Source organism: Carassius auratus, unplaced genomic scaffold, assembly GCF_003368295.1.
Source record: "Carassius auratus strain Wakin unplaced genomic scaffold, ASM336829v1 scaf_tig00032093, whole genome shotgun sequence".
In the NCBI taxonomy this organism is placed as follows: domain Eukaryota; kingdom Metazoa; phylum Chordata; class Actinopteri; order Cypriniformes; family Cyprinidae; genus Carassius; species Carassius auratus.
The window spans coordinates 59,604-70,942 of record NW_020525975.1 but is presented as its reverse complement, the minus strand read 5'-3'; the positions used below and the strand labels follow the sequence as shown (position 1 = coordinate 70,942).

General features: G+C 36.0%; 1 protein-coding gene across 1 annotated transcript; it reads left to right on the top strand.

Moving 5' to 3' along the window:
* Nucleotides 1–206: 206 nt before the first annotated feature.
* LOC113080818 (melatonin receptor type 1A-A-like) lies at nucleotides 207–10,928 on the top strand. Its single transcript, XM_026252871.1, has 2 exons — nucleotides 207–557; nucleotides 10,060–10,928. The coding sequence occupies exons 1-2, from the start codon at nucleotides 371–373 to the stop codon at nucleotides 10,926–10,928; spliced, it is 1,056 nt and encodes a 351-aa protein (XP_026108656.1). The 5' UTR covers nucleotides 207–370.
* Nucleotides 10,929–11,339: the final 411 nt, after the last annotated feature.

Sequence of the window (11,339 nt, the reverse complement as noted above, 5' to 3'; positions counted from 1 at the left end):
AGGGAATGAAAAAGAAGCAACTCAACATTATTCGACCCAAAATCACGAGCCGATTTCTTTGTCATCCACAGCGGGGCAGCGTAACAGCGATCTACACACAGCATCACCCATCCATGGGCATTTGAGAAGAACTTAACTTGCTGTCGGATGTCACATACCAACAATCTGATGTAGACTGAAAGCTATAAAAGTGCGGACACATGTCCGCGCTCAGACCATGAAGGCGTGCGCTCCATCGAGGACCATGATATGATAACAGACCTTTATTTTACGCACGTTTACGCAAACGAATTAACTGCCACACGTGTTTTTTTTTTCAATGGAATCAAATCCTATGATTTATGCCGAGGATTGTTGAAGTGAAGATAAAATGAAAATAAATGGCAGCCGCTTGATGAACAGTTCTTCACTGAGCCCTCACGAGATCACTCTGAATCGCCCACCCTGGGTCGCCACAACTTTGGGCAGCTTTCTGATCTTCACTATCGTGGTTGATATATTGGGGAACCTCTTAGTGATCTTCTCTGTGTACAGAAACAAGAAACTTCGTAACGCAGGTAATATCGCTTTTAAACCAAACATGGCAAGCCGTTTAAACATTTATTCGTTTAAACTATGGATTTTGTATTTTTTTTATTATATCATGTCCAGATGTTTAATTGCTAGCAAATGATATATGATTAGTATCTTTGTTATTTTTGCTGTAACTGTTTATTCGATCTAGTACTACAAGTAGTGACTACGATTTTATTTATTAGTCACCAGTAGGCTACATATTCCTCAAAATCTCCTACTTATTCCTTATTAGTAACATTAGTGACTACCCCATTGTTTCTGGAAACAATGTAACATTTTTGCTATTGAAATATTTGTCATTTCATCATGTGTATGATCTTTTCAAGCTTTACTAATAGCCTACTTATTCATTGTACTTAATATTTATGAAACTAGTGTCTATTTAATTTGTAGTAACATTTTTATCTCACTAGTTACATTTTTTTTTTTTTTTTAACCAGGTTAATGACTATTCAGACTTGCAGCTTTATAGTTTATTACGACCTTACTGGGCAGATTTTGGGACCAGAGGTGTTTTCTTACTGTTCATCAAACTTCTTACCTTCATTTTTGACTTAAGATAAAGTTATATTTTCCAAGTAAAATTACAATGTTGCTAAACAGACAAGATAAAATTCTAAGTTAGAATTTCTCTGTAATACAGCCCCGGGATTCCAATGAAAAAAGTGCTTAATTTACAGGATATTAAATATTGACAGAACATGCATACTGTTTAACAGTCAGTTTACACTGTACTGTAGTATACCTTGAGTTTTAAGAGTTTATAAATGAATTAGATTATAATGCAGCATTCTGCATAAACTTAAATCTTAATTAGTATGATTTCATATTTTCTGCCATTCCTGACAGGGTATTGCACTAAATCATATTGGACAGTAAGGAACTATTTTTAGAGGTTTCAGGTAACTGGCCCAATATCAAACAAACCTGAACAGGCCAGTCATTTTCCTGTGAGTGGATGGAGTGCTTATCACCGGTGTCACACCGACCCATATGCCACTTTTCTCTGCCAATAGCGACAGAGACCTTATGTTCTTCCTCAACTGTGAAGTTTGTGGCACCAGTTTGAAAATTACAAAAGCACTATGGAAAAACAGGTTTTGGACAGTGCTAATGTTTACATTAATTACAAACCAATTTCAATAATAGCTGAAGCTTTTATCACAGTTTATGAAATAAGTTTAATAACTTTTTATTTACAATATCAAGAAGAACCATTAACAATAAAACACTGTAAAACATTACACAATAATATGTATAAGGTATAAACAAATGTTTTAAACAGATGCTAAATAATACAATTATAAAGAACAATAATAATCAGAACATTTTCAACCAATATCTAGGTGTTTTCTGTGCTGGCATGTTTTAGTCCAGATTTAAATATCCAAAAACATAAGTGTAAAAAAAATGTTTGAAAGTAAATATTAAACAATTACATATTTGGTGTTTTTAATGGACAAAATAGCAAATCTGAATGACTCTTTGAAATTATGTAAATACTGACTCCCTTTCTTCTCAGTGACAAGTGGATGTCAGAAACAGAAAGTTGTGTACCAGAGTAATCATGGTAAACAATGTATCGGTTCTTTTCCAAGTGCCATCTACTGTCAGATAGGTAATCTGTATTTCCTTTAAGCCTGTTTTGCAGCATAAATAATGCAGTTTGTATATTTAACCACTTACTGGAAAATAAGCTAATGTGTTTAAAAAATCCGAACCATTCAGATAACCTAAAATTATTCACAATATTTTGAAGCAACAACACCAAACTTTTCAGTCCATTTTGACATAATTCAGCATATTTGTCAGTTGTTTCAAATAAATTACTTATTTATATTTGTTTTGTAACGTTTCCTCCTCTACTCAGTATTGTGCACCATGTTATTGGATTAGCGCATCAAATTAACCCAGTAATTGTCCCATTAGCCTCCTGCGATGTGTGCTTCATTATGTTTCTCACTAGTGAGAGGACCTCCCATGGCCCGTTGCAAAGACCACTGACCCAGTGTGAATATTCAATTAGCAATCATTCCACCACATATCCAAAGTTACAGTTACTCAAAAAAACACGCATACATGCACAGTCAAACGAGCACACACACATTCACTCTCCATTGTTCTTCTGTAGTGAAACAAAGTGGTTCCTCTCCTCCCCATTGCGGTCTATCTGTTTTATTTAAGGTACTCAACCTCAAAGACTCTATCTGCTGTGGCACCACTGTCTGTTTAGATTATTCAGACCAACCATTCCCTGCTGTTAGGTAAACCTCATTTCAACACAGCCAGTGTACCTACATCATAAAATTACAAATGAAACTCCACAGGAGAGCTAGCATTGATATGCTGCTGGACTGCTGTATGTGCATCTTTTAACTTGGGACAAGCTGTATATTTAAAGGTAAAGGTAATCAATTTGTACGTTTCCTGTGAATCGAACCAATGACCTTTGTGTTGTGAGCATCACCCATTACCAGATGAGCTACAGGATCTCTAGCGCGCTTTAGATTCCCTTTTTACATTTCTCAACGTTTCGGACATTGTAACAGAGCCCGTCTTCTATGTGCAACTCTCATCTCTAACTACTGTTCTTTAGTTGCTCTGACGCCGCTTATGAGCCCAAGGCGGTCTTATTAGATGAAGTTCACTGTTCATTCAAGAGGAACTCTTCTATACCAATTATTCACAGAGATTGTGTGAGTGGAAGAAGGGCCCTTTCAGCAGGCTCGGGTACTGAACATGGGTGGAATGAGGACAGAATCCTTCATTACTGTGATTTGCAGTAATTTTACAGCATCTATAAGTCATGTTCAAAGTGTATTCCTTAAGATATAAAAATTATGCTACTGATGATTTAAAAGCTACTGTTCAGGTTTAACTGAAAAATGATGCAGTTGTTGTAAATTAACTGTCACAGATCTGAATGCTCTGATTTCTCTTTGCAACAAAATTGGTTGCTGATTCCAGCTCCAAAAAGAACAAGACAAGACAGACAGAGAGTGTGAGAGACACTCTCAAATTTTCCCATTACAAATCTTCTAAACTCTTCAGACTAAAATTGACTGTAGCTTTAAATGACAAGACAATTATATATGCATATAAAATCATATTAAAATAAAATATAAGCTGTCTGATTCCTAAAGATGAACTGTTTTGCAGGGTCATATACCCTTGTTTTACCTTGCAGTTTTGTTGTCATGCTGCATTGCCCCGTGGGAAACTCCCTAATGTTTTGCCTTTTGCCATGAAGCTTTATTTATTCTTGAGGAGTTCATGTGCTCACTCCTGCCCGACTTGGCCCTTGGCCTGCCCTTGGGCTGGTTTCGATGCCTTAATGAATGGCCAATTGCTGACACGCTGTACTGATGCTGTGCTCAGTTACAGAATGACACACTTTTGAAGATCCACTCTTGGCTTGTCCACTGTTGAACACAGCCAGAAATGCCTGCTCCACCACTTTGTCAGTCAAATGTCACAGTGTGAGTGGTCTGTGGCCATACAGTATGTATGCAGAGCTGGGTAGATTACAAATTGTAACTATTAAATAACTGATTTACCAGATTGATTTGAATAGCATAAACTTGTACCATACTGAAATAGAAATATATTTCATTGTCATTTTAATTAACAACATAGAGTGCATTAAGGGTTCCCAAATTGGGGTTTGCAAAGGAAATGCAGGGGGTTCATAAGTTTAAAGAAAAGCTAATAATTAATTAATTCATAAAAGTGAAAAAAATATATTAATAATTTTAAAATAACATCAATTAAATGTGATAATTCAAATAAAAATAAATGTGTTCATAATTGATGCACACTTCTTATACCTTAAATGATTTCTGCACATCCATTGGTTGAATGCTGTGTAGCTACCTGTGACTGGTCGTTGTGTGAATGTCCACAAAACTGGAAGACTTTCTGATAAGTGCATCATAATATATAATACCTTTTTGCAAAATGCATAAATTTAAAGAGAAAAAATGTAATTGCACTACTCAAAATACTTGTGAATCTTTAGCACTAATTCCATGTTTGTTTATTGGGCCTCTTGTTTTTTTTCCTTTAAGAAGTTGCTTAGTCATTTCTGTAGCTCAGCAAAAGAGCATGTTGCTACAGTAGGTGACACTAAGACAGTTGGTTCAGTTCCGAAGGGGACACATTAATTGACAGAATAATGCAATGAAAGTTGCTTTGGATAAAAGACAAGTGTATAATCTCGTAAATATGCTGTGTGTGTGTGTGTGTGTTTTAATTTGTAAATTATATTGTAAATTAAATTGTAAAGTACAGTTATGTTTTGAGGTGAGTGTTTGGTCCATTTAGCATAAAAAAAAGTATTACTGACCAGTCTCTCCATCTGTTGTTTGAAGCAGACTGTATATTAGGTCATTAATCATTGTGCAGTAGTATGTTTCTCTTTGCCTCCCATTTTCCTGAGTGATTTATTCATCCGGTTCACAAATTCCATAACCAAAGGACCAAGGGGTCTGTTTTTAGATGTTTTTTTAGGTTATGTCAGGCCATCCTGATTAGTTTTTATATATAACACATGGTTGCATTTTGTTCTACTTGAGAGTCAAGCAAAATGGCACTGTGAAATGTTTATCCAAATGAACATTATTTACATAGAAATATTCTTTAATGCAGACAAGCAATATCCCTACTCAAGTATATTAATGTCATATTATTATCTATAGACATGAAATAAGGAATGATATTCATGAATAAATGTTCTTGCTGTTGCTTTGTAATTTTAGTTGTGGTATAACTAAATTAATTTCAGTTTGTTTTTCTTGTCAGTTGTTTTTCTTAGAAGTACATTCGGTTATTTTCAATGGTTTAGAATAGGACACATTGTACTGTGCTTATCCTTCAATATAATCTGTGTGCAAATGTGAGCTAATTGGCACCTGCTAGATACCTTCTCCTGCAAGTCTTTTGCCACTCTTTAGTTGAATTAAGCATAAGGACATGAGTGATGAGTTATGCTTGACAAGACTCCGGTATCATCTGAAACAGCGCTCCAGGATCCCAAAGCAATAAAATATTGATTTAAGCATAATATTTCTGTGAACTCAAGGGTAGTTTGGAGCCTCTCTTTAGTGCTGTATTTACACTCAGTAGGGGTGACAAAATGATATCAAAGTTTATCTGGCAAAGGCTGCAATTAAAATATGTGGTACCCAGCGTTAACTAATTAGAAGTCAGTATTCAAAATTTTGACTATCAGTGTGATATGGTATTTGCTTTAATATCTGGTTGCTTAGATGTGGAGAGGCCTCATTAAAGGGATATTGAATAAATATAACAGATACCAAGCAAAGATCTTTTGGTTTAAGACAAGAGGTTAAAGCCAAGAAATAACCAACATTCCTTGCCCTTTTTAATGAATGCTGCATTTTTCTTTCAGTAAGATGAACAAAGATAAAGAGCAACAGCATGCCAATGTGTTTGTCTTTAGCTGTATTTGACTGTTAAAACATCAAGTGTACAGTATGAAAAATATAATAATAACTTTATATTTGAATATTCCCTTGGTTTATGATAAACAGTATGAATTTCTTAATAATACTAGTATTCTCTTGATTTTCCAATTTGTTGCACTACTTAAATATATTTGTTTGTATGTTCATATTTTTGGTCTCCAAACCATCTGCACTCCTTTTTTCCCTGTGTTTTCTTTAAACAGTACAATATCTCAGCACTGTTCTCAGCAGACTTCAATTTGAAAGGACAGCAAACCTTTCTACTATATACTGTAGTCTTTGCATTCGGCCTGTTCAAAACACAAGTGCATAGATTAATTACAATTTAATTTCTTTAAACATCATATTTAACATGCAGTTCTTCAATGAATAAACAAATCTAGATTTTAGATGTTCAAAGTCCCTAATATTGCACTCAGTACCTTATGACATCACTGAAGTGTTAAAGATTTTATCTTCATGATTATCACCTGAACTGCAAATGTCATGTGACTAATGACTCTAGCTCTGCAGGAAAAGGACGCCATTACAACGCTGACTGACTGATATCACCACACGAACTCGTGGCTATCCTTAGCTGTGATGTCAAAGCTAGCAGACAGGAACAATATCAGTTCATTTCACGTTTTTAAGAGCCCAACAAAAACAAACCAGGCTCTGGCAAAAGACCGAGTACAATATAATAAAATATTGAATGTGTGGCTGCTTTTGAATGGCTCTCATTGGAGAAAGATGCCTTTTAGATCCAGATGGTGCAGTTACAGCATCGACCGTCAGCATCTAAAAGGACTTAGATTCATTTCATCTTAATGACATCTAGCCGTTGTGTTGATAGTGAACATGCTCTACCACACTTCCTCCTGAACTAGTCGTGTGTAAACATTTAGTCTTCATTAGCATTTCTAACTACTATTATTACTATACATCCGCCTTAACATCCTGTAGGCTTATCCAGCACTTAAATAAAAGTTAAATGTTTACCTTCTGTGGTGAAAGTAGATGAAATTAAATTTACACCTGACAAGAAAATACTGTCCTTTTTGAGTGTTTTATTGAACAAACTGTCTAAAGAGCCACTCATCAGTGAATCAGACTACAGTGGTCATGCTTTGCAGCATTAATTTTTTAGCTCAGTTGAATGACCTATTGTCTTGACATTATTTAGCAGTTCCAGTCTTTTGTATCTCATCACATACAACTCACGACTCAAATATAATTAATTTTGCCATACTGCCGAATTTGTGCCGCAGAGCTAGAGGCAGTCGCTCACAGACACCAGTCAGATGGACATCACTCATTAGAGTCAGGATAATGGTTCATTTAGTTTAACTCTTGCTTGCTTTCTCTGCTTTCTGATGACTTTGCATCTGTTATATAGCATATGTGATACGCTCAATCAAATATGAACTTGATTTCCTTCTTGGTGGACATACAGTATAGTATATAACTTCAACAAAATCAGGGGAAAGGCTTAGATAAAGTAATACTTGCTTTGCAGATGCACTACAAGAGTTCAATTGCTTGTTTAAAAACACAGTAAAAATAGTAAAAGTGAAATACTATTACAGTTTAATATAAATTTTATTAATTTCAATACATTTTAAAGTGTCAATTTTTCCAGTGATTGCAAAGTTGAATTTTCATTGTTTCAATCTTCAGTGTCACATGATACTGTACTTCAGAAATCACTCTAATATGTTGATTTGCTGCTCATGACACATTGTTATTAACATCCTTATGTTTTAGCATGAATATAATTTAAGAAAATATGAGTTAGGAAGCATTTGTAACATTATAAATGTCTTTGCTATCATGGGGCAGTGGTGTGAATGAAAAGAAGTTCATGTGTGGACCTAAATCACATATTGAATTTATTAAAGCAAAAACTCACGAACACAGGAATCCAGTACAAAAACAACAGTGTTACAGTTTACTATCAACATCAAACTTAGGCTATACAATATGAAAATAATTTACAAAGGAAAGTTAGATCAAAGAGCTACATATACAAATAAAAAAGGAGTCTAAATTAGAAACAGGTGAGATTAATCGCTAAACAAGGTCAAACACAGAAAGTAAAAAAAATCGTTGGTTTGATTGCCAGCGAATTCTAGAACTGTTAAAACTGTAAAATGCTTTGGATGAAAGCTTCTGCCAAATGCATAAACAATAAATCTCGCAAGATGTAATCATATAGCGCATAGCAGAAAGAAAGAAAAGAGCAGCCAGATAAACAATTAGATGTAGAAGACTTAACAGAGTGAGAAATTTTCTGTGCGCTCCTCTGGCTCTCAAAGGATCTTGTGAATCTGGCTGTGAATTTCTCTCACTGTATGTGTGGTGGTGTGGAAAAATCATAACCAACGGTTTGCCCTGCAGCATGTATGCTATTAGTGGCACAAACAAACTCTCTAGGGAGAAGTGACGCGCTTGTAAGGGCTTTTACTCCACTGTCTCAGAGTCTTTGCCTCTTATGCTACTGTAGAATTGATATATTTTCCTTTTGTTTTGACATTTTATCCTTTGAGAGACAGGAGCATGATTTCATTGTGATCAATGATTTCAATGATCCAAACTAACAAAAATATATGTGTGCTAGAACTAGACATTAAGTTATTATGAATATTTAATGACATTACATAGACAATTTTGTTAAACTGCTTCTAGTTTATTTTTTATTTTTTGTGCTTTCAGACAAAAATTCTGAGCTAATATTGTTGTATGTTAAACTCTTCTTAACAATTTGCAAACATGGTAATCAGAGTTACTTAAGTTGTAAACTTAGAAACCTCCATCTAGTTGTAATCATATAAACAGCATAAAGAACTCTTGGGAATATAAACTTAAGCTTGTTGCAGCTGTGCGCTTAAAATAATGATGTTTCGCATGAAGTCTATAGCTGCAGATGACTTCTGCAGTGAGGTTTGTGTTCCATGCTACAGGGCTCCTGCTGGGCTTTCCAGATCTCTGTTCATATTTCCCTCCTTCTCTGATAGTCGTCCTAAGTTCAAATGCAACTTCAGGAACACAACAGTTGAAAATAGAGGAGCCACTGAGATGTCACAGGAATAATTTACAGAGTCACTGTTCTGGAATGATCTTCTGCTCCGATGATTCCTCTTAACATTGAGCTAAATTTGCTAAATCATAAATGTATTTATTTGGCAATCCTTCAGGATTGCAAGATTTGCACAGTATGTTCTGTATATGAGATAGAAATGCCAGTACACGAGTGCAATGATCCATACCTGATCTGCATCTTGAGAAAGTGAGGCTGATTCGCATTCTGAATATTTGACCTTTTCTTTCTAAGTGAGCCAAAAGGAAATGAGTACATAATGAGTACACAATCATATTCATTTCAAGTGGTTTAAATCTTTTTCAAATATGTATGAAGCACAAATATATAATGCATAACATAAAGGAAAAAACAAACATAAAAATTGTATATTTTTGGTATAGTTGACTTGCTACAGCCTGGTTTCATAGTGTCTCTTCCAACATGGGGCCCAAAAGTTCTAAAAGGTCTTCATTGGAGAGCGAAGTGTCATGTGACAATAACAGATGCAACCCAAATCCTTTTAATAGTGAAAGCAGCTGACAGACTTAGGAAAGATATGATTTAATTAGATGCAATAAAGGTCATGCTGCAGGAGCATACTGGCATCCATCCCGAAAAGGACAGGAGAAATAACGCGCCTTGGGAAAACGTCGTACACAAAATTTCATGCAAATCTAATCTGATGGCTTCAAGGAACCTGACAAGCCATCTGCAAAATGTGAGAGGGTAAATCATATGAAACTTCTTTTCCCCTCTATTAAAAAAATCGCTACAGTATTGTATTTGGCCTAATGTTATTCAATAACCTAATATAATGCATTCTGTATATTATAATAAGCTGTTTTGCTTGAAGGTTTTCCCATTTTTACGGTGTCGCTATGTGGCTATGATTGCTTTATTAGCATTTATTGTTCTTCCACTGTCATTGTTTTGCAGGGAACATATTTGTGGTGAGCCTGGCAGTAGCTGACCTGGTAGTAGCTGTCTATCCTTATCCTCTCGTGTTGGTCTCCATTGTCCATAATGGATGGAATTTGGGATTCGTCCACTGCCAGATCAGTGGATTCCTGATGGGACTGAGCGTGATTGGATCTATATTTAACATCACCGGTATTGCAATCAATCGCTACTGCTATATCTGTCACAGCCTCAAGTATGACAAGCTATACAGTGACAAGAATTCGCTTTGCTACGTCCTTCTCATCTGGATACTGACCGTGGTCGCTATAGTGCCAAACTTTTTCGTTGGCTCCCTGCAGTATGACCCAAGGGTCTACTCGTGTACGTTTGCGCAGTCTGCAAGCTCGGCGTACACCATCGCCGTTGTCTTCTTCCACTTCATTCTTCCAATCATGATTGTGACGTACTGCTACCTGCGGATCTGGATCTTGGTGATCCAGGTGAGGAGACGCGTCAAACCTGAGTTCCGGCCCAAACTCACGCCGCACGACATAAGGAACTTCGTCACCATGTTTGTGGTGTTCGTTCTTTTTGCCGTCTGCTGGGCCCCTCTTAATTTCATCGGCCTGGCGGTCGCTATAGACCCCGGGCGGGTCGCGCCTCTCATCCCGGAGTGGTTTTTTGTATCCAGTTATTTTATGGCCTATTTCAACAGTTGCCTTAATGCAATAGTCTACGGAGTGCTGAATCAAAACTTCAGACGAGAGTACAAAAAAATTATAATCTCACTCTGTACTGCGAGGATGTCATTCCAAGAGAGTTCAAATGATGTTGCGGATCGGATCAAAAGCAAGCCATCTCCTTTAATGACAAACAACAACCAAGTCAAAGTGGATTCGGTATGAAAACACCTGAAAGGACACTGTGAATCTGTTGAATCAACTGTTTATACAGATATTTATATCCTGAAATACAGGTGTATGTATTTTTCTTGTACCTGTTGCTTTTACAAGAGGGTGCATTGCAAATATCTTGCTTGGTCTCAGTGTTTACAAGTTCATAATGACTTTTTTGATTTTCTATACAGCAGGTCAATAATTTTTTTTTCAGGACATCATCAAATTAATGCTATAAACCAATGCACACACACTGTCGTACATGCAGAACAAGGTGCCAGCTGAGCAGAACAGTAGCCCTTAATCCTAGTAAGTGCTCAATAATATGATTTATGATGGTTATCATATTGTTTTTTTAGGTTTAGTTACCGTCTGATGTTTTTAGAGGTTTTTAGAGTCTGCAGTGCATGCCAAATTATG

Bases quoted from the DNA above. Each gene is read 5' to 3' on its own strand.
- LOC113080818 (XM_026252871.1), top strand. From the start codon at position 371: ATGAAAATAAATGGCAGCCGCTTGATGAACAGTTCTTCACTGAGCCCT. The intron at 558-10,059 runs GTAATATCGCTT...ATTGTTTTGCAG, and splicing joins CAAGAAACTTCGTAACGCAG to GGAACATATTTGTGGTGAGC.